Source organism: Rissa tridactyla, chromosome 4 (assembly GCF_028500815.1).
Source record: "Rissa tridactyla isolate bRisTri1 chromosome 4, bRisTri1.patW.cur.20221130, whole genome shotgun sequence".
Taxonomy (NCBI): domain Eukaryota; kingdom Metazoa; phylum Chordata; class Aves; order Charadriiformes; family Laridae; genus Rissa; species Rissa tridactyla.
In genome coordinates, this window is record NC_071469.1 from 72532490 (window position 1) to 72553334 (window position 20845).

Genomic DNA, 20845 nt, shown 5'->3' on the forward strand with positions numbered 1-20845 from the left:
CTTTTCCCAAAGTAAACTACCTGAAACGGAGGTAGACATACAGAATATTCCTTTACTATGACTTTGTCTTTTCCCCCAAGTGAAGATAGTAATAGCTGCAAAATGCTGTTTCTTTTAACCATTATTATTCTTGAAGCAACCTTCCAGCAGCGTGAGAATACAGGAATTTTGTATTTTAGCCTGAGCGCAGAGAAGAACGCTGGATGGTTTGACACGGAGGAAGAATTCACTGTTAGGCTTGTATGCAGCTATCTTCAGAGTTACAGTTAAGGCCCACTTAAATGCTGACCTTCAGTATTGTTTGTTTATGACCGTGGATGGATTTAACTCAGGAATCATGAGAAATTAGAGTCCACCAGCTGAGTCCCCATCATTTAAATTGAAATCTGATTTTACCCGAGCCCTGTCTGCCTGCCGCGGCTCGTTCGGCCCGAAGAGGGCACCGTGCATCATCCTCTGCTGTGCTCTGCTCGGGGGCCAGGCGGTGCCCAGAAATGGGAGCCAGAACTGAACTCCAGGCTGCTTACAAAAAAATATACTCGATTAACTCGATTACGTCCTCTGTATTTGCGTCGTTCATAGAAGTTTAAACATACAGGAACTAATAGTTGTTTGACATGAAACAAATGCGACTTAAGTTCTCGTGCTCAGTTTTTGGTGCTTTTTCTTTCTGGAAAAAGTTCTGCAGTTCTCAGATGTAATACTTTTCTTTAAGGTTGGCTTTTTACTTTTTAACAGTACGTTATTTTTGTGGCCTTTAAAATTTATAGCCAAAGGCTGCCTCTGATATTGCTAAACTGTGTGAAGCACCTAAAGAAGCTCAACAAGGAATAATAACTGCTGTATGCCTTGCCTGTGGGATTTGCAGTCTTTGAGAAATGGGGATGCACGTATCACTTAATCTCTCCTCCTTGCTTTCCTTCCTTTCCAAGAAACCGGTACAGTTGTCTCACTTTGGGCAGCGTTCTGTGATTGCCTGGGCTTACGGTGCCAATAGGCTGGTGGAGACCCGCAGTTCTCAAATCCTGTTTTCTGAATACGATAGCACTAGATCGTGGCTGTTGAGCTGGTTGGTTTCAGTCAGGCCCCTTGTCCCTCCGTGGGGTTTGTTGTTACGACGAATTGAATGGTGTGCAGCATTCATTCTCTGTGTTTTTCCAGCAGGAAGGTGAAATGGAAGGTGAGGCAGTCGAAGCTATTGTGGAGGAATCGGAAACATTTATTAAGGGGAAAGAGAGAAAAACCTATCAAAGACGCCGTGAAGGTGGGCAGGAGGACGATGCTTGTCATATAGCACCAAATCAAGCAGACGGAGGTGAAGTAGTGCAGGATGTCAACAGTGGTGTGCAGATGGTGATGATGGAGCAGCTGGATCCAACTCTTCTTCAAATGAAAACGGAAGTAATGGAAGGTGCAGTGCCTCAAGAAACGGAGGCCACGGTGGATGACACGCAGATCATAACACTTCAGGTTGTTAATATGGAAGAGCAGCCAATAAACCTTGGTGAGCTTCAACTAGTCCAAGTACCCGTACCAGTGACTGTACCTGTTGCCACCACATCTGTGGAAGAACTTCAGGGAGCTTATGAAAATGAGGTTTCCAAAGGAGGCCTGCAAGAGGGAGAGCCCATGATCTGTCACACCCTCCCTTTACCAGAAGGCTTTCAAGTAGTGAAAGTGGGTGCAAACGGGGAGGTGGAGACACTGGAACAAGGTGAACTTCAGCCACAGGAAGATCCCAATTGGCAAAAAGATCCAGACTATCAGCCACCAGCCAAAAAAACAAAGAAAAACAAAAAGAGTAAGCTTCGCTACACTGAGGAAGGCAAAGATGTGGATGTCTCTGTGTACGACTTCGAAGAGGAGCAGCAGGAGGGTTTGTTGTCTGAGGTCAATGCAGAAAAGGTGGTGGGCAATATGAAGCCACCTAAACCAACAAAAATTAAGAAGAAAGGTAAGCTCCCCATCCGCAAGTGGATTGTGAAAATGTATTTGGTGTGGTTGGACCTTGCAATATGATTGGAATGACTGAGTAGATCCAAGAGGGAGTAAAGCTGATGTGCCCAATGTCACTTACTTTTTTATATAAAGTACTCAACCCTGTTGTTTCTTGGGCAAACCTCCCCTCTCCTCCATCTAGGCTGTAAGGGAGTTATTTTCCTCCAGCTTGATGCTGTGGCATTAGTATTCCCATACAACTACAACTGAAAAGATTCTTCTCTCTGCCGTAATGCATATGTAAGAGTTTGTGTACGCGTGGTTTACATCAGGTACCAACGTATAATTAGTTCGGTGGGGTTTTTCCTAACCAATTGCTGGGTAGGGTGGATGGTGCAAAAATACAGCAATATATATATATAAGATATATTTGATTTTTTTTTTTTAAAACTGTAAATTGAGGAACCCTTTTTAGGGTGGAGAAGGAACATAGAGTGCTGGCATACTAACGAAAACTGAAACCAAGCCAGCCATAGGCAATGACTGTTCCTGAGGCTAAGCACTTGGATTTAATGGTACATGATGGTTCCTTGTAGTAGTTAGCCAAGAATCTTTCCTTTTACCTGCCTATCTCTTATGTTATGCCGTAGTCCACAGTACTGTCAAGAGTAACGATGCTTTCCTTCATGGCTAGGTGTAAAGAAGACATTCCAGTGCGAACTGTGCAGTTACACTTGTCCGCGTCGTTCCAACTTGGACCGCCACATGAAAAGCCACACTGATGAAAGACCACATAAGTGCCATCTCTGTGGCAGGGCTTTCCGGACAGTCACGTTGCTGAGGAACCACCTCAACACTCACACAGGTACTCTTGGTTTTGCCTACGTTGTTTTTGTAGGAAGTGCCGTTAGAACAGATATAAAACCAGGATGGATCTATCTTGAATCTAATTCCTCTTACGGAACAAGCTAAAAAGGAATAAACCATGTGGTGCTGTTGTTTGTTTCTCATATGAATGCGGTGCTTTTCTTCCTGGCCGGGTCAGGTGTGGAGCTTGTCCTGTACACAGGTATAATAAAACTGATCCTGGGCTTGATCTGAAATTACCTGAAGTTGCAGAAATGTTCCGTTTGTCTTGGGCATTAGTCCTTATGTTCTAAGCTTTGTGTTGCCACTGCTGCTTGCGGAAGAGTGAGGTGAGAATGATGCTGGAGCTAAACATAAGGGAATTGAAAATAACAAAAAACCTATCCTGGTTTCAGCTGGGATAGAGTTCACGTTCTTTCTAGTAGCTGCTGTGGTTTGCATTTAGTAGGAGAAGAATGCTGGTAATACATACTGGATTAGTTATTGCGAAGTAATGTTTACATTAGTCAAGGACTTTTTCAGCTTCCCGTAGAAGCTGAGAGGGAGCACAGACAGGACGAGCTGCCAAAGGGGATCGTCCATCCCATAGACGTCATCCTCAATATAGAAATGGGGGTTGGCTGGGGGGGGTGTGAGTCTGCTATCACTACTCGGGCTGGGCTGGGCAACCAGTCCTTGCGTGGTGAGAGCAACTTGTGCTGTATCGCTTTATTTTGAATATTCTTTTACCGTTATTACTGTTATTTTCCTCTTCCATTACTGTTCTATTACACTGTCTTTATCTCAACCCATGAGGTTTTTTTTTCCCCTTTCTCCTCCTTTTCTCTCTCTTCTCCCTAACCCCACTGAGGGGATGGGGAAGTGAGTGAGCGGCTGTGTGGTCCTAATTGCTGGCTGGAGTTAAACCACGACAAAAACCTAACGTCAAGGAACAGATTATAAACTGGACCAATAAAACCTACAGCTTGGAACTGTAGCACATTTCTATTGCTCCTTACTAAAGTTTCTGGTATAAAACTACGGCTGATTGAACTGTAATTAAACTTAAGCTTGTTGTGACCTTTCTGCCAAAAAAAAAAAAAAAAAAAAAAAAACAAGTGCAGTTAGTCTCTGTGTATTTACGTTATGTCTGACTGGGTGGTTTGAAATTGGTAAATAACCAAGTGATACGAAAATAAGGGGGTCTCGTTTCCTTTTAATTCTCCAAGATCATCAATCTGTCAGTCAGTTATACAGAAGTTGTGACTCCTGTGTATTACTTGCTGCTCTAATCTAATCTTTCAGAAGGTGGAAGCAATGTTGCTAATTCACTTAAACCAAAAAAACACTCCCAAATCTGTGCCGTGTTTTCTTTTGTCACCGAATCTGAATGTCATCGTCTTCCTGTCTTGCTGCGAACGATTAGGTACTCGCCCTCACAAGTGCCCAGACTGCGACATGGCCTTTGTGACCAGTGGAGAGTTGGTTCGGCATCGCCGCTACAAACATACCCATGAGAAACCGTTCAAATGCTCGATGTGTGATTATGCCAGTGTGGAGGTATGTTAGTTAATTGTTACAGTGCTGAATACTTCCTTGTACGCTTCAAAGCTTGTTCACCATCTGTTATAAACTCTGTTCTTCGGCATTTCCTCTTTGGCCGTTTGTTTAAAAGGCTCTGAGCAAAAAAGGTTTTAAACCCGAGGAAACAAAAAAAAATGGTGGAGTTTCCACGGTTAATGAGAAAACAGTTTGAGAGTATGCACAGAAATCCTACGTGATATCCATTTCCTCTTTGGAGACAATAGTTGTCATTGTTTCTTAAATTATTTGGGCCTTAAAGATGATTGCAGTAATTGTAGCGTGCGCTGTGTCGAAGGAGGCAGCCAGTTCCTGCTACAGTGAGATGTACTTTCAGACTGGAGGTGCCAACCCATTTTAGAAAAGGACGTTCTGCACCTTATCTGTTTGTGCCGTTAAGGTGACTGTAGCCAAAACTAACGAGCCTTTGCCTCAATATTGGTGAAAAGCAGCTTTGCTAATATTGGATGATAAGCTTCCTAGAAGGCACTCCCCTGTGCGGTATTGTTCCTTATGCTGCAGGACAGCTTTTATATCGTGATAGAACATTTGAGCAAGATGCGGAGCAACATAATGTAAAGAAAACGGGATGTTTACAGCAGGAGAGGTTGAGTTAGGGACTTTGGGCTTTTTGTCCTACCCCCACTGTGGCTGCAGTGCTGTAATTCCAGGCCCTGTGGTTTGAGTGCCGAATAAATTGTGTTGCAGTGGTTTTCATAGTATAAATGAGGAAAGAATAACCACGTTGGTCCTTATGTGGAGCTCGTGCTGTGTTTTGTAGACAGAGGTTGGTGATTAAGCAGATTGAGCAGAAAATGCCTTAACATTTGTGTTCGTGCTGACCTTTAAGCTGAGTTTGTGCCTTCTAGATAAAAGCAGGAGAGGAAAGGAATTAAGTCGCCTTGGTGGCTGTAGGACTAGACTCTTTTCACTGCTCTGAGCAAATTTATATTATCCCCTCTCAAAGTAACTGGAGAGGACCCAAGAAAGCACCCCATGGAGAAAAATATACTATACAGGGGACATTAACCCCCTGCGATGTTCCTCGGGTGTGTGCTTTCCCAGAATGCTTTCTTGTGTCTCTTCAGGATACTTCCAAATTTTATCATGTCTTCGGATGTTGAGATGGTCAATGACAGTGAAGTGAGCACAAGGCTCTACACCAGGCTGCACCGAATTTCGGAACAAGCATCAAGCAAGGCTGGGAATGCGGTTGGGAGGGGAAGCAGGAGTGGGCAGGAGCGAGTGGCTACGAGCAGTGTAAAAAGGGCATCGAAACCTGCTTGCTTGTTCTAGTGGCAAGATAAAAACAAAATAAAAATAGGCTGCCTTCAACTCGTGACTGGTTTCTTGTACTTTTGGCAATCTGACCTGCTCATCTGTGCTGACTTCAGTCTCGCTCTTGACTTCCAGGTTAGCAAATTGAAACGCCACATTCGTTCTCACACTGGAGAGCGTCCGTTCCAATGCAGCTTGTGCAGCTACGCCAGCAGGGATACCTACAAACTGAAGAGGCACATGAGGACCCACTCTGGTATCAATGCCATGTTTTTTTAGTGTGTTTACGTTTTACTGTCTTGCTGTTTATGTGAGACTGTGCGTAATGCATGCTAACGCTCTGGAACAGCAAAAGAAATACTGTTTTGCTGTTTAATATAAAAACCTATATTATCAGTGTTCCCCTTCCAGTTGAACTTTAAAGGCATTTATGGTCTCATGCTTGAGTGTAGTTGCAAAAGCATCTCATGCGTGTTAGTTCATAAAGATCCTAAACTTTTTCACCAATAGAAATAGGGATGGTTTTAGCACAGAGCGTTACTGGAGTGCCAAATTAATTATATTGCTAAAATTGAAGGGGAAGAACTACCCTTGCATGTAGACGTGAGCATTCAGAACTCACCCCTACCCCCCCAAAAAAAATAATCTGATGCCACTTCTTGTCTTCTGGCAGCCTGTGTGTAGGTCTTCCATGCATTTCTCAGAGTAAGGATAATTAACTCATTTGCTTAAAGAGAACTGGAGTCTCTCTGCAGAAAGATGCATCCAGGAGCTAAAACTTCTAGAGAAAGACATTATTGAGCTCTTTCTAGAGTTACTATTTCTTATAGACTAGCTGTCTGCTGCAAGTTTCTGGGAGGTTGTGTTGTTTGGGACTTCTTGGTGAGATTTTGTTTTAATAAAAGTACTCGTGCTATTTTTTTTTTCCCTTCTGCTACCACAGGAGAGAAGCCATATGAATGTTACATCTGCCACGCTCGCTTCACTCAGAGTGGCACCATGAAGATGCACATTTTGCAGAAGCACACGGAGAACGTGGCCAAATTTCACTGTCCTCACTGTGATACTGTTATAGCGAGAAAGAGTGACTTGGGTACGTATCTCTCAAAAGTGGCCATTTAATGAACTTTCTATAAAACGCTTTCCCATAATTACAGTTCCCATAACCCAACTACTGTCTCTTTTTATTTATTTTTTTTTAACCTAATAGTTCTGGTAGCTGTACAACGTGAAGCAGAGGCTTAGATGTGTGGCTGGGAATACTTTTAGCTTACAGTAGGTGCTGCAAATGTTGAGACTTTCCAGGTTCTTTTCATTATTTGGAAATATAGCGTGTTTTCCGAGCGTACAAGGCAAGTGGAATGCCAGGCCTGTAGATGCGAGGCATTTGTTGAATTGGAGTGAAATTACACCTGTGTACGAATTAGGGTCTGAAAAACCAAACGGTCACTTGGCTTGACCTCCTGTGCATTGGAGGCAGTTAAGTTTCATGCAGAGGTACTTTCATCAAGCTGAAAGGTTTGAATTAGACCATGTAGTTTAATTTTTCCAGGATGTGGAGCTGTGTGCCACAGACAGGGTAAGAGAAACCGAGTTGTCACAAAAGCACAGGGTCCTTGCAGTGGGAGAGTCCTGATCTATCGAGCAGTACCCAGCGTGATTCCAGCAGGCGAGCTCTACATGCATGTTCTACAAGAAGGTGAAAAATAATATCACGCCCAGAGCAGCTGAGGAGAAGGAAGAAGCCATGATTTGGCAGAACTTTCTGTCTATAAACAGAATATCACCCAAGTAATGGGGAAGGCAGGCTCCCTTCCAATACAGACAAGTGTAAAGTGCTACAGGGAGAGGCAGTTGGAGAGGATGGCAGTCAGTTGATGTCAAGAGCAAACGAGCCAATTTACAACAGAGAACAACGGGTGTTAGCTATGAAGAATTTCTTCTTCTAATAATGCTTTAGTCTACCCTTGTGCAGCTGTGGTATGCTCTTAATTGGGGGGTTTTAAAGAAGTGACTAAAACCTCTGTTGGGGATTATCTTCTGGTATCCCCATTGCGTTCTAGCCCTGTCACTCTGACTTCTAATCCTGTTTCCCCTCAGTGTATTACCTGGCTGTATCCAGGCAATTCGGAGTAGTCTTAAACACAACAGTCCACAAGACACTTCAGTTTGACAGTCATACGTGATCAAATGCAAGTGTACTGTAATCAGCACAGATTGCTACTAATCCATCTAGAATCGTGTGGAAAAACTTGATGGAATTTTTCTGCAAAACCTTTCTGTCTTGAAATTGTTGCTTTTAATTACGAGCCGTTTAGGTTTTTAGTTGAATCCTAAATTAACTGTTTCACTTCTTTGACTTAAGAGCATGTGGAGGGAAGAGCGCTAAGGGACTGTAGGCTAGTCTTTTATGCTTGGAAAGCCATGGTGACTAGAGCCTCCGATTCTTTTCCTCCTAGGTGTCCATTTGCGAAAGCAGCATTCCTACATCGAACAGGGCAAGAAGTGCCGCTACTGTGACGCCGTCTTTCATGAGCGGTATGCCCTTATACAGCATCAAAAGTCTCACAAGAATGAGAAGCGCTTCAAGTGTGATCAGTGCGATTATGCGTGCAGACAGGTAAGCTGGTGGGACTGGCACCCCTTAGTAGTGTTAAAACAGGAGCTAGAAATACGAGGTTGGAATCTTAGCTGTTGAGTTTGACCAGCTGTCAAGATCAAATTAGCTCTCTAAATCTTTTGAAGGGTGTGAAGGAAAGTTCGGTGGCCTTTGCTTCTCTATGGTGTAGTGCTCCCCTGTGGAGAAGTACCTTCTATGTCACAACCTTGATGTATCTGTTGACAAAAGTTGGACTCGATGATCTTAGAGGTCCCTTCCAACCTAGACAATTCTATGATTGGGATGAGAGTCCGTATAGGATGGAAGTACCTAGGACTGAATGTGCCATCAGTCAAGATGTTGTCACATTCCTGTGGGATCATCCTTTCCTTGATATTAAGGATAAAGCTTAGGCCTTTTAGCTGAAAATCCGCGCTTCTGTATCCATGTGTCTGAGTTCTCAAATTACTCTTCCTGTCTTGCTTGTCCCCATCAGGAGCGGCACATGGTCATGCATAAACGGACCCATACTGGAGAAAAGCCTTACGCCTGTAGCCATTGTGATAAAACCTTCCGTCAGAAACAGCTCCTCGATATGCACTTCAAACGGTATCACGATCCCAACTTTGTCCCTGCTGCCTTTGTCTGTTCCAAGTGTGGCAAAACATTCACTCGCAGGGTAAGGGAATACACTGGTTTGAATTGGGGGGGTTGTAGTGGAATTGTGGGGGTTTAGCCAAGGGCAGGGGAGCATGTTTATCCAAAAGGAAAGGTGGGTGAGGTACAGGGCACTGTACTGATCTTGTAAATAGATCACTTCTCTCTGAGAGGAAAAGAGAGGGGGAGACCTGGTGTAGTTCAGAATGAATTATAGCATGTGTTAGCGCTGATGTCATGAGGAATGTGAAAGTGCAACTTCGTTCATAGAAGTTATTTCTCCTAAACAGTCTTCCTTTAAAAAAAAAAAAAAACACAAAACAAAGCAAAAAAAACCCAAGGGGAAAAGCCCTAATTTACCAGAAATGTGTTTGAAAACACAGAGCCAGAATTATCTGATCTTGAATCCGGTGGATGTTGTATTTCTTGTTGTGTTTTTTCTCTTCCACTGAGTAGAACACAATGGCCAGACATGCTGATAACTGCTCTGGCCTAGATGGTGGAGAAGGAGAGAACGGAGGAGAGACAAAGAAGGGCAAACGCGGCCGAAAGAGAAAGATGCGGTCTAAGAAAGAAGATTCCTCTGATAGTGGTAAGAAACAGCTTAGGATGTTCTGAGAATTCCAGGCCTGCGACTCACTGTGTGTGTTTGCTGTTAGCTTGCCCCTTCTGCAGGTTTGTCGTGACACTTGAAGGCTTTTATCTAGTTGGCAAACAAAAAATGATAGCGTGTGGCCATGTAGAGAGGGGGCTGCCTGGGAGGGATGGGATGGATTCTGCTGTGCAGTTCGGTCCTGCCTGTTCTGTGTGTGAAGGTGTCTGGTAATGTTTTCAGTGTCCCAAAAGAAACTGTGTTTGTGGTGTGCTGCTATGATACGGCACATGCTTCCGCCTCACCAGTACCGGGTAGCGTGTGGCACGTCCAAACAAAACCGATGCTGAATAGCTTGGCTGCTTCTGTGAGGGAAGGCTGGCAGCATCCAAGAGAACGGTGGAGAAAGTGCTAGCAATTCATGGACTGTCATGAAGGGCCCATTGAGCTCATTAAAGGGTCAAAGAGCTGGTTGTGTCTTCCACTTCACATTGAGAAGATGGCCTTTGAGGGGCACTTGACTTTCTGGCCAACACACTAGAAGATGGGTTAGGTGCACTTTGTAATAGGGTGGTTACTGTCTGTGAGCTTCTCCAGAACAGGGATATGACAGAAGCTGTTGCAGCAAATAGTGATCCCGTTCACTGTGGTATTAATTGTGAAGGAAAAGCTCAATTATAGTCCTCCGTCCTGGTGGAGGGAAAACTTATTCGTATCTTCAGCAGGAAAATCCAAGTAGAGTCTCAAGACCAACCAAGTTCAGAGATGATTGGGCAAAACCAGTGTTGCTGATTAGTCTTTTATCTGAGGTGCTTTATGTAATTAATCAAGGAGCGTAGTTTGGGAGAACAGGGATCTTTCTGCCTATAGAGTATGTATCTGAAATTCTTAGGTGGCAAACGGGTTTGATAGGAAATGAGATAAGTATGGTCAACTTGCTTGTGCAAACGTTGACTGCAAAAACTCCGTAGGAATAAGTGCTCAAATTCATGCTTGCGTTGATATTTGAAGAAGTGTGTTACAATCAGCGCGTGTAACTAGTTATTAATTTAAAACGTGAAAAGATCTCGGAGGCAGAAAGAGTGAAATGTCACTGCCTTGATGGAAGGTAATTGGAAACCTGGGGTTCTGCAGCATCTCGTTTTTAACATCTTTTTGTAGGCTTTGGGAGGATTTTGCAGGCTTCCAGTGAGTTTAGCCTGTTGTAAAAACCCTTCACTTTATTTAGTTGGTATGGTCTGGGATTTAAACAGTTTTTGGAGAAGCTGGTCAAGGGTTGTACTTGTTAGATGAACTGATGAGCGGTGGATGATGGTGGCTCAGATTCTGTGACCGAGAGAATCCCATCAGATTCAGTGTGGGCTGAGTTCCTCAGGAATCAGTTGATAGATGTGAAGAATTGACTAATGTGAGCAGAATAGTGGCAAGAAAGAGGTCCCAACTGTATGTTGGAGAATTGCATTATTCAGTGTTGTTCTTATCTCTAGATCTGCAGTTTCAGGAGTTTCAGCAACTGCTAAACACCTGAAAATGGTGAGCAAAGCTGTGATGAAACAGACCCATCTTGTGCTAGTGGGAAAAATATCAACTAGCAAATGAGATGATAGTTTTGTCTCCCATCTGGCCTGTCTGCCCCAAATTAGATAGACGTTGAGTTGAGGAGGGGTGAATGTAAAGAAGCTCTAAAAAGGTGGGACCTGAGAAATCAAATCGATGAAAGAAATTTCCGCTTGAGGAATATTCCTTGAGTGACTGTGTGAAAAAAAATTGCAAAAACCCTGCAGCTTGCCATGAGGTTGGTGGGAGTGGGAGGTGCCATCATGACCCCTTGGGTAGACAGGGCCTTGTAAAATACCCTGTATTAGACCTGTCCTGCCTCTGAAGAGAGGTCTTGGGGAAGATCCTCTTGGTCACTGGTTGGTAAATCGTACATTGGTGGCCCTGGAAAGCACGGTGAGTGGCCTGCAGGGCAGTGTTCAACCATAATGCGTACAAATGCCCCACTTTTGTGTGGTTCTGCCACATTCAATTTGATATTTTTGAGGTCTTGGACGTAAGTCCCAGTGTCTGGGAACTGCTACCCTGGTGTTCTGTCAGAGAAAGACTGAAGTATGGCAATGCCGTTTCCTGAGGGCCGGGAGACTGGCTCTTGGATCCCTCTTGAGCTCTTAATGTTTCCCAGAGGTACTGTAGTGCTTCCGGTGACTCACACCTGGACACTGGGTTGATGGCTCTCCTGGGAGTGGCCCAGACAAGATGGACAAGTTCTTGTTTTGGCTTCCGACCTTCCATTGTGCGCCCCTGTGCTCCTCTGGGTTCTGCAGGTGGGACTTTGATGGGCTGATGGCACTTCTGATGGGCCTGGGAGTAGCCCGGCATTATATTATTTGGTCTGCCTCCTGCCATCCTGCTTTGATGGGCTGATGACTCTTCCGATGGGCCTGGGAGTAGCCTGGCATTATATTATTTGGTCCCCCTCCTGCCATCGTCTCTCTGAGCTCCTTTGTGGATGTGTGGAGGAGCTTTTATCACACAATCTAACATAATTATGTTTCCTTCTGCTTTCTGAAGGACAAATTGTTCTCTCTAATGTGAGGGTAACAGACTGACATTCTGTGCCACCAGCTTCTTGACAAAGGCCTTGTTTGCCTTCTTTCCCGTCAGAGTTGACTCCTTTTGGATGAGGATGGGGTGGTGGTTCTCTGTAGGCGGATACGTTTCATCCGTGTTTAAACTGAAGACTCACCTGATGAAATGTTTCTTACAGAGGAAAATGCTGAACCAGATTTGGATGATAACGAAGATGAGGAGGAGACAGCAGTAGAAATTGAGGCCGAGCCAGAAGTCGAGCAAGAGGCTCCTGCGCCACCTCCCAGTAAGAAACGAAGAGGAAGACCACCAGGCAAAGCTGCCACCCAACCAAAACAATCCCAGCGTAAGTCACTGTTTTGAAGCTTGCGTGACGCTGCTTGAGCTGCTTTTTCCTTGGATTTGGCAGTTCTTGGAGAACTGCTCCCCTCGAGTGAGCTTATTCTAAAAGTAGATGACTGCGCTTGTCTCTGCTTTGCTGAGAACTCCCCTTGTGTGTGAAATGTAACTGCGCACTTCTTTTTGCACCAGTTACGGCGTCTCTGCTAGAGTACAGTTTCTGGTAAAGCAACTTTGGTGCGATTGCCGTGGTATTCTTACCTATGTAAACTTTTGTATTACCACAAATGAACGTGCTTCAGGCCTGTAGTTCTGAGCGTAGCATCAGGTGTAGTTTCAGATGCAGATGTAGTTTCGGCCCTGCAGAGTTTTCTCTGTACGAATGGACATTGGTAACTGCGCGAAGTCTAAGTAAATAAATTCTAGGAACAAAGCAGGAAGGGCAGATTTGCTCCTTCAAGGGGTAACGGCTTCCCTGGTGGCTTGCCTGTCCGCTCCCTGCTACAAGCATGGCCTTCCTAGAATTACAGCCTGGGGAAACATTTTATGCTGAATTCATCGCTAGCGTCACTGGATTCCCCTGAACTTGAAGCTTTGCCTTATTGCCCATGCATCGATACGGCCTTTTTTGTTGATTACTCTACAAAAGTCCTTCATTCGAATCATGTCTTAATATCGAAAGGCATCATGGAACTGTTGTGGTGGTAGCACACCTTCATACAGGTGTGCTTTGAACACATCTGTAAAGAAATAGATGCTACTTGGATGAGCGAGGCAGGTGGAACGTGAGAATGTGAGTTGTGGGCCCCACCTTCCCTTGCTGTGGAAAAGTCTTTTATCTACCAAAAGGTTAACTGGTGAGACGCGCAGGCCAGCTCTGGAACCAGTAAAAAAACCGTGTCATTTCCCCTCTCCCTCTTTTTCTGCCCTTGTAGCTGCAGCAATCATTCAGGTTGAAGACCAGAACACTGGTGAAATTGAAAATATTATAGTTGAAGTAAAGAAAGAACCCGATGCGGAAACAGTAGAGGAAGAGGAGGAAGCTCAGCCTGCTGTAGTGGAAGCTCCCAACGGAGACCTCACTCCTGAGATGATTCTCAGCATGATGGACCGGTGATGGAGGAAGACCACGCTGGCTGACTGAACTGGCCTGGGCTGTGTTTAAGCGGCTCAAATCTATTTTTCCTTTTACCTTTTTTCTTGGCTTTGGGAAATGCATCATTTTAGACCATTTTACCAAACATACTGGGAAATAAAACTTCAAAATGATGTTAGAATGTGATTTAACTAGAACTTGCTGTTTTATGTTAGCATTACAGGGTCATGGAACATTAGGAAATGTTTTGGAGTCCTTGAGGGTTTCCTGTGAGATGCTTGATATAGTTTTGCTCTGAACTGCATTGTAAAGCTGGTCCGAGGGCCGTGTTTACGTGCACCAACTTTTAATATACAAAAGTGGAAGCCTTGGCTAGAGTTACGTGGTAAACCACTCCGGACTTGCCCTTCCAGTTCCCAGAGTCCTTGAGCCTCCTTCTCTCAGTAGTGTTTTTAACTGTAAATGCAGACTTGGGAGGGTTCTAGACTTTTAAAATGTTTTTTGCTTTTCCCCACTGACTAGCTCCGGTTCTCCAAGTCGGCTGCACACGGTAGTTTTGGCATGCTCCAACTGGTTTCTGTCCTTAATGTGCTTTGCTTTCTGCAAAGCATTTCTGTAATGGTCAAGCTTGTAAATAACTTTTTTTTACATTTTAATCTTTTTCCATTAATTAAGAGGTATGCAAAAATGCATTTTAAATAAACCCCAGTCTTTTAATTCCTTGCAAACTTAAGTGACGAGAGAATTGCTAGAGTGTAAATGTTGGAAAAGCTGTCGATAACCGATCATGTAGAGAAGAGACATACCCAGACTATTGCTTGCAGAACAAGAGAAACCCACACATGAAATCTGGTTTTGAAGCACACAAAACTGGCATTTGGGACATGTATAATTAACCTTCTTTTTTTTTTGAGTTTATAATTTCACGACTACATTTTCTTTGCTCTATCTTGTAGTTGTATTTTGTGTTTATGAATCCTATGTTAAGGCAGAAGTGGTGATTTTTTTTAAGTGGGTCACTGCAGCCCTCAAAAACCTGGGCCAGGAAATTTTCATAGGTCAGTAACTACACAATTTGGGATCTCTGATAAAGACAAAAAAAAAGGAATAATGTGAAATACAAATGATGCCTGTATATGAACTGTCACATGTTAAAATATGTAAGCTTTTTATAGAGCCTCAGTCTTGCTGATTTCAAACAAATTTTTCTTCTATGTATCGCTTTTAAGAGAGCTATCAGTTTAGCTATCAGACTCTAGGTTGATGCATTTTTGTACTTAGCTGTACTGTGTGATATTTTTCATTATTTTAGGAAGCCAACATGGGGAAAAAAAAAATACTGTTATAAAATATGTAATGGGGTTTGAAAGCTGGGAAGGAGAATATACTGCTGTACAGCTAATAAATAATAATGGATTAACATGTGTGCTCACTGCCTGCTTTCTTTGTGTGTGCTAACGGTGTGACCCGGCAGGGATCTCCATCCTCCTAGAAGGATGCCGCAGGCCTGGAAGCGGGGACCGGCTCTTCTCTCGCGGTGGGTGATCCCTCTGCCCTACTCCGAATGCAAGGTGTTGCTGCTAAATCGCCCCTGTGCTGGCCGCAGGTGAGTGTGCTCGTTTAGCAAGGGGTCGTTAGTGCGGTGAAGCCGGTGCGGGGTCCCCGTTTCCATCCAGCAGCTCCATTGCGTGGCGGGGTGTGAGCTCTTGCTCGGCTGGGGCTGCGACAGGAGCGTGCAGCGGAGAGGGGATGAAAACGTGGTGGGGCGGCGTTGCGTCCTGCTCTTAGGAAAGAAGTGGGGGGGAGGGTAAGTGACTTCAGATTCGTAAATTCTTGATGGTGTGGACTAAGGTGAGATAAATCTCAAGGTCCACATGCAAACATTTATTAGCTTCCCAAAATGGTTAGTATAGGTCTTAACAAGTCCATGGTAATTGGTTAGGTATATAACCAATGGTGGCAAATGGTGAGGTGTGCGTTGTGTTACTGAACAACAGGGCAAGTGGTACTGAAGGTCGTTACTTCACAACCCTAACGGTTACTTAACAATTCTAAAAGAAAAGAGAAACTGAGGGATAGAGAAAGGAAAAGACAGAGAAGAAGACAGAGATAAAGAAATCGCCGGTCCTGGTTCCAGCGTCTTTTTCAGGGAATCTTCCCGGGCATAATCTTTCTTGGGAAGAATCTTCCCAGGCACGATCATCTTCTTTTGTTTTTTCTTTGTTCCCCCTAGGGACACTTATTTTCCCCTTTTATGTTTGCTGAATTAGCAGGGTGTCCCCCCCTTGCCGAGGACAGCCTCGTCTCAGGTTTCTCCCTTCTCCCAGGTGACATGTAGCATGATTCAGGTGGAGAGACGAGTGCCATAGTCATACATGGTTAGCGCGATCTCTGTAATCTTCATTAGCATATGCAGGGCGTGCACTTTCATACGCATTTCACGGATAATGAAGCAAAGGTCACTCATGGGACACACTGGCCTCGAGAACTGAGAACTAGTGAGCTCGTCACATGAGTGGCAGAGCTATCCCGTTTTCACAAGCTCTCCCACACTTTCAGGCGCCAGAAGCGTGAGCCTTATCAGTTCTTTGATGGCCAGGCCTGCATTATTTATTTCCTTGGGAGTGTTTGAGGCGTTCCGTTGAAGGCTTGGAGGGCCTCCTGCCCCTCCTCGAGGAATTTACAGTCTGTCCCTTAAGTCGGTTGCTGGTGAACGTCCCCATTTACAGCTCGAGCTCGAAGCGATGCAGGGGCAGTCGTTGCTTTTGGTTGTTTGGGCCGTGAGTTTAAATGATGGCAGCTGATGGGTTAGGTAGCGGGAATATTCCATTTGATTCTGGGAAGCGGGACTGGTACTCAGGTGGAGTTTCTGTGGCGTATCTCCTCGCTCCCGGTGAAAGCAGCGTAGAGAGCCAGCGAGCAGTGGGCAGTTAGGCAGCGGCCGGAGACAACCTCTCGCGCTGCTGACTTCAGAGCAGGAGCCACTGCAAATGGCGTGATAAATAGCTAAAAGGAAAGCTTTAAAAAGCACGGGAGTTGCTCGGCTTGTGATTTTTTTCCCTAGATAGTTTGGTGACTACTTACCTCTGGTCCTGGGAGCTGGTCCGTCGTAGACTTGCCAAGGAAGGCTGGCTGGAGGCGGGTGGCTGGCACCCGTGGCAGTTCGGAGGCTCGTTTCAGCGGGTGGGGAGGAGGAAGCTCTGGCTGCAGAAGCGGGTATCCCTTCGGTTGGAGCGGGAGCTTGCATACTCACAAGCCCAAAGCTGCTCCAGGTGGAGGCAGTGCTCTGAAGGAGATCCAATTTTGCATTGGCCTAGAGCTTGGGGAGGCTTTGTGGTGAGCTGGAGAACTTGAGGGCGTCCTTGGGGTCTGTAAGGAGTTACCACCATCATCTCTTTAACCCTCTGGCTCAACCCACCGCTGTCGAGTGGGGCATGAAAGTCGGTGCGGTGGCTTTGTTTTAACCGGTGACCTGTGGTGGTGCCCCAACACGCGTCATGTGTTCTCTAGCAGAGGTCTGCTGCAAGACCTCCACGTGCGGCAGCTTGTGCCCTTCTACCCAGGTTGGAGTGACCCCAAGGCATGTCTTGAACTCTTCTGGAGGTCGGGGGAGCTGGGGGAAAGGGCTGTGTGTGAGCAGCTTGACGGTGGGCTGAAAGGGAGAGAGCCCAAGAGGTGTCTTTGGACAAAAGTATGGTTGCTCCCAAGTAGTGTTTGATCTGGCGGTGGTGTGGTGCGTTCCTTGGTGGTCACAGCAGGCCTGGGGAGATGAGGCTGATCTCCAAGGGGCTGCTGGTGGCCTCTGTTGTGCTTATCTGAGGAAACCATTTCTAAGCGGCGTTGTTCAGTTAATGCAACAGATGCATCTGGTGTTCTTGTGTGTAGAGCGGTCGTTTATTGTGGGCTGCTTCTTGGTCTTCCTCCAGAGACCCAAGCGAGGTTTTAGCTGGGAGGGGAGCAGGCACCCTGTGGCCATCCTCCTGTTCTTCTCAGCGCACTGTGTTACTCTGCGGTCTGCTCAGTTGACCTGGTTTCTTTGTGCTTGCTCAGTCAATAACCCTGTTAGGCAGCCTGGTTTTTATTTGATCGGAGCTGGGGCTCCTGCCTTGGGCAGGTCTCTCTGCTCGTCCGACTCTCTTGCAGGCTTCTGGTTCGCCCTTGGTGGAGCCACTCCGGAGAGATGTGGAGCAACGTCCCAGCCTGCTCCTGAGGACATGTATCCAGGGCAGCATCTCAAGCCCGAATGTGGACAGAACATCTTTGCTCAACCCCAGTGCTGTTATCAGTGTTGGAGAAACTGTGTCCCACGTCCTGGACCGTGAGTGAAAAGATAAGGCTGGTGTGGATCCAAGGAGCATCACTGCCTCAGCCAATTGCTTGGGCTGCTCTCCTGGGGGCATACTGGAGAACGCCATCGTGGATGGAGAGGGGCTGTGACTGGCTCTACGTGACTGCTGCTTTTTTGGCTTCCAGAGGTTGAGAGCTCCCCAGGTTAGAGGGACTGAGAGAGCGGGGGGTGCTCAGCCTGGAGAAGAGAAGGCTCTGGGGAGACCTTAGAGCCTCTTCCAGTATCTGAAGGGGGCCTACAAGAAAGCTGGGGAGGGACTTTTCACAAGGGCATGTAGCAATAGGACGAGGGGGAAGGGGTTTAAACTGCAAGAGGAGAGATTTAGGTGAGATCGCAGGGAGAAATTGTTTGCTGTGAGGGTGGTGAGCCCTTGACCCAGGTTGCCCAGAGAAGCTGTGGCTGCCCCATCCCTGGAGGTGTTCAAGGCCAGGCTGGACGGGGCTTGGAGCAACCTGGGCTGGTGGGAGGTGTCCCTGCCCAGGGCAGGGGGTGGATGATATTTAAGGTCCCTTCCAACCCAAACCCTTCTGTGAGTCTATGACTAACACCTCTCACATCACTAAGCAGGGAGCCAAGACCACTTCTTCAGCCAAGGGCATCAGACTGAAGTTTTGTTGGTGCAAACTATGGTGTGCTTTCTTCTGCCTCATCAGAGGAAGAACTAATGACCTTTTGTACTCTTTTGTCTTCACGTTATTGTAGCAGATGATCCTCCAGGTGAGAAGAGGGCCAAGTGTAGATCAGGGGCCACGCAGGGAGGCTGGGACAGGGAGGCAACTCTTGGTAAACCCTCTGAGAGGAGGAGGAGGAGGACACAGGGTCACCTTTGCGGATCAGTTAGTGTTTCCCAAGCTGCCTGACTCGTGGAAGGTGGGCAGAATCCAGACTGGTGCTGACCTGACCAGGCTTGGGAGCTAAACTGTCCTAGGCTGTCCTAAACTGGGTTGGTGGGAGCAGGGCAAGAGCTGGGGTGGAATCGCTGCTCTGAGCCCGTGTTCGGGAGCAGAAAGAAACGTGGGGCAGAGCTATGCAAAATCCAAGGAGGTCTGCAGCGGGAGGTCAGGCAGGTGTGGTAGGCAGCTGAGGTGGACAAGCGGGAAGGGGAAAAGGAAGCCCGGAGGAAGCAGAAGGGAGGAGGCTGCCCACGAGGCCGCCCTGCTTGAGTGTGCAGGGATGGAGTTGGGAGAGCCAAAGCTCAGCCGGATTGGACTTGGAGGAGCATGCGAAGGACGAAAAGAACAGCTTCTGCGTTAAGAATGGCTTCAGCAGCAGCAGGAAGGCTTTGGAAAAACGCTTTTAATAGTGCAGAGGACTTACTGGCAAAGGACATGGAAACGCTGCTCTTGCCTCGGTTTTTGGCTGGTGAGGTCTGTCTTCAGAGCTCCCAGGGCCTGAGCCTAGTGGCAGTCTGAGGGAAACCTCTGAGGGTGCTGAGGAAACCAGCCAATGTCATGGCACTCTCTCATCTTTGAGAAGTCCTGGTGGTCTGTGGAGGTTCATGATACCTGGGAAAAGGCAAATGTCCCACCTGTCTTCAAGAAGAGTGAGAAGGAAGATCTGGGGAACTACTCCATTGCATTCTCCAAGGAGGTGGCTGGCTGCGGGGACAAGGGCAGAGCAGTTAATGTTTATCTGGACTTCAGCAAGACCTTTTTCACAGTCTCCTGTAGCCTCCTTACAGCAGAACTGAAGACACGGGGGCTGGAGTAAAGGATTATTGGGTGGGCCACCATGTTCAGTGTGGTCAGCAGAACAGCGTCTGACTGACGCTGGTTGTTCGTGGTCCTTGGGGATCACTTGTAGGGCCAACTGGTCCCATCTTGGCTCCCCAGTGCAAGAAACTAGAGCCCTGGGACAGTTCCCACTGCAGCACGAGAGGTGAGGAGACTGGTGGGACCAGCCTGGAGGAGAGAAAGCCAGGGAGGACCTTACTGCTGCTTGCACGTAGCTGGTGGGAGACTGCAGAGAAGATTGAGCCAAACCGTTGAGGAGATGTCGCAGTGAGAGGGCAAGAGGCAATGGAGGCCAACTGGAAGCAGAGGACAACTCCAGCTCGAATTAAGGAAAACCTTTGTCACTGTTAAGTGTGGTCAAACATTGGAAAAGATGTCCAGAAAGGCTGTGGGGTCTCCATCTGTGGAGATGTTCCGATCCCAGCTGGGCACGGCCCTGAGCAGCCAAACTGGCCCAGTCTGGAGCAAAGGGTTGGACTTAGAGGTGACCACCAGCTCACGGAGTCTGTAGTGGTCGAGTGCCACGGGAGCAGTTGTCACTGTGAGGCCACACAGGACATGGTCACTTGGAGGGCACCTGGGTGGCCATGTCAGCACAGTGCTGGAGCAGCTGGGCTGGGAGGGGAGCTGTGGGGAGAAGAAAGGATGAAGTGGTGTTCTGCAGCCCAGGGGTGAAGGGCTCCTACTGTTACCCCCAGAGCGTGGTAAGTGCTTCAGCTCCCGAAGGGTGATCTAGGGATGGAGAGGAGCACCAGGACCTCTTTCTGGGAAGGTCCTGGTACTCTAGGATTGAGCTGAAAATGCCCAGCCTGTGTCCTCTACAGGGGAAGACAGAGGAGGTGGGTTGCTCTGGACATCCTGACATGCCTGGGTGTGCACAACAGGTGGGGAATGTTTGTGCACATGGATGTCTTCCTCTGCCCCACTCCCAGGGTAGATGTTCTGCTGCACCGATGCTCAGCATGTTCCAGCATGCGGAACCCAGTATTTTGGGGAATGAGCTTGGGATGCGGCTTACCTGGAGCTCCTTTGTGCTTCTAAGCTTTGATAGAAGCCATCTTCTGATGGGTGCAATGGGACTGCTGCTCTCTCTGTGTCCTGAACGTCCTTGCATGAAAAAGCTGCAACCTGGTACCTTTTCTGAGAAGCTTGGACATCAGTAGCCTGGTCTCCCGTCATCCTGGAAAAGCCATAGATCCAGCCTGGGCTGTCAACGGCGGATGCTGTCTCTGTTGGGTGGTGAACACCC

General features: G+C 46.8%; 1 protein-coding gene across 10 annotated transcripts in view; it reads left to right on the forward strand.

Moving 5' to 3' along the window:
- The window catches only part of CTCF (CCCTC-binding factor), a 39588-nt gene extending 24653 nt beyond the window's left edge, over window positions 1–14935 (forward strand). For 5 of the 10 annotated variants that reach the window (XM_054201178.1, XM_054201169.1, XM_054201168.1 and 2 more), the window contains 10 exons: window positions 1162–1954; window positions 2633–2803; window positions 4211–4344; window positions 5779–5899; window positions 6587–6736; window positions 8103–8263; window positions 8739–8921; window positions 9356–9491; window positions 12259–12426; window positions 13355–14935. In XM_054201178.1, coding sequence (XP_054057153.1) covers window positions 1174–1954; window positions 2633–2803; window positions 4211–4344; window positions 5779–5899; window positions 6587–6736; window positions 8103–8263; window positions 8739–8921; window positions 9356–9491; window positions 12259–12426; window positions 13355–13536 — 2187 coding nt within the window. In that variant the 5' untranslated portion in view covers window positions 1162–1173 and the 3' untranslated portion in view covers window positions 13537–14935. The remainder of the gene's footprint in view (window positions 1–1161; window positions 1955–2632; window positions 2804–4210; window positions 4345–5778; window positions 5900–6586; window positions 6737–8102; window positions 8264–8738; window positions 8922–9355; window positions 9492–12258; window positions 12427–13354) is intronic. The other 5 variants (XM_054201175.1, XM_054201174.1, XM_054201170.1 and 2 more) reach the window with 1 other exon arrangement.
- Window positions 14936–20845: the final 5910 nt, after the last annotated feature.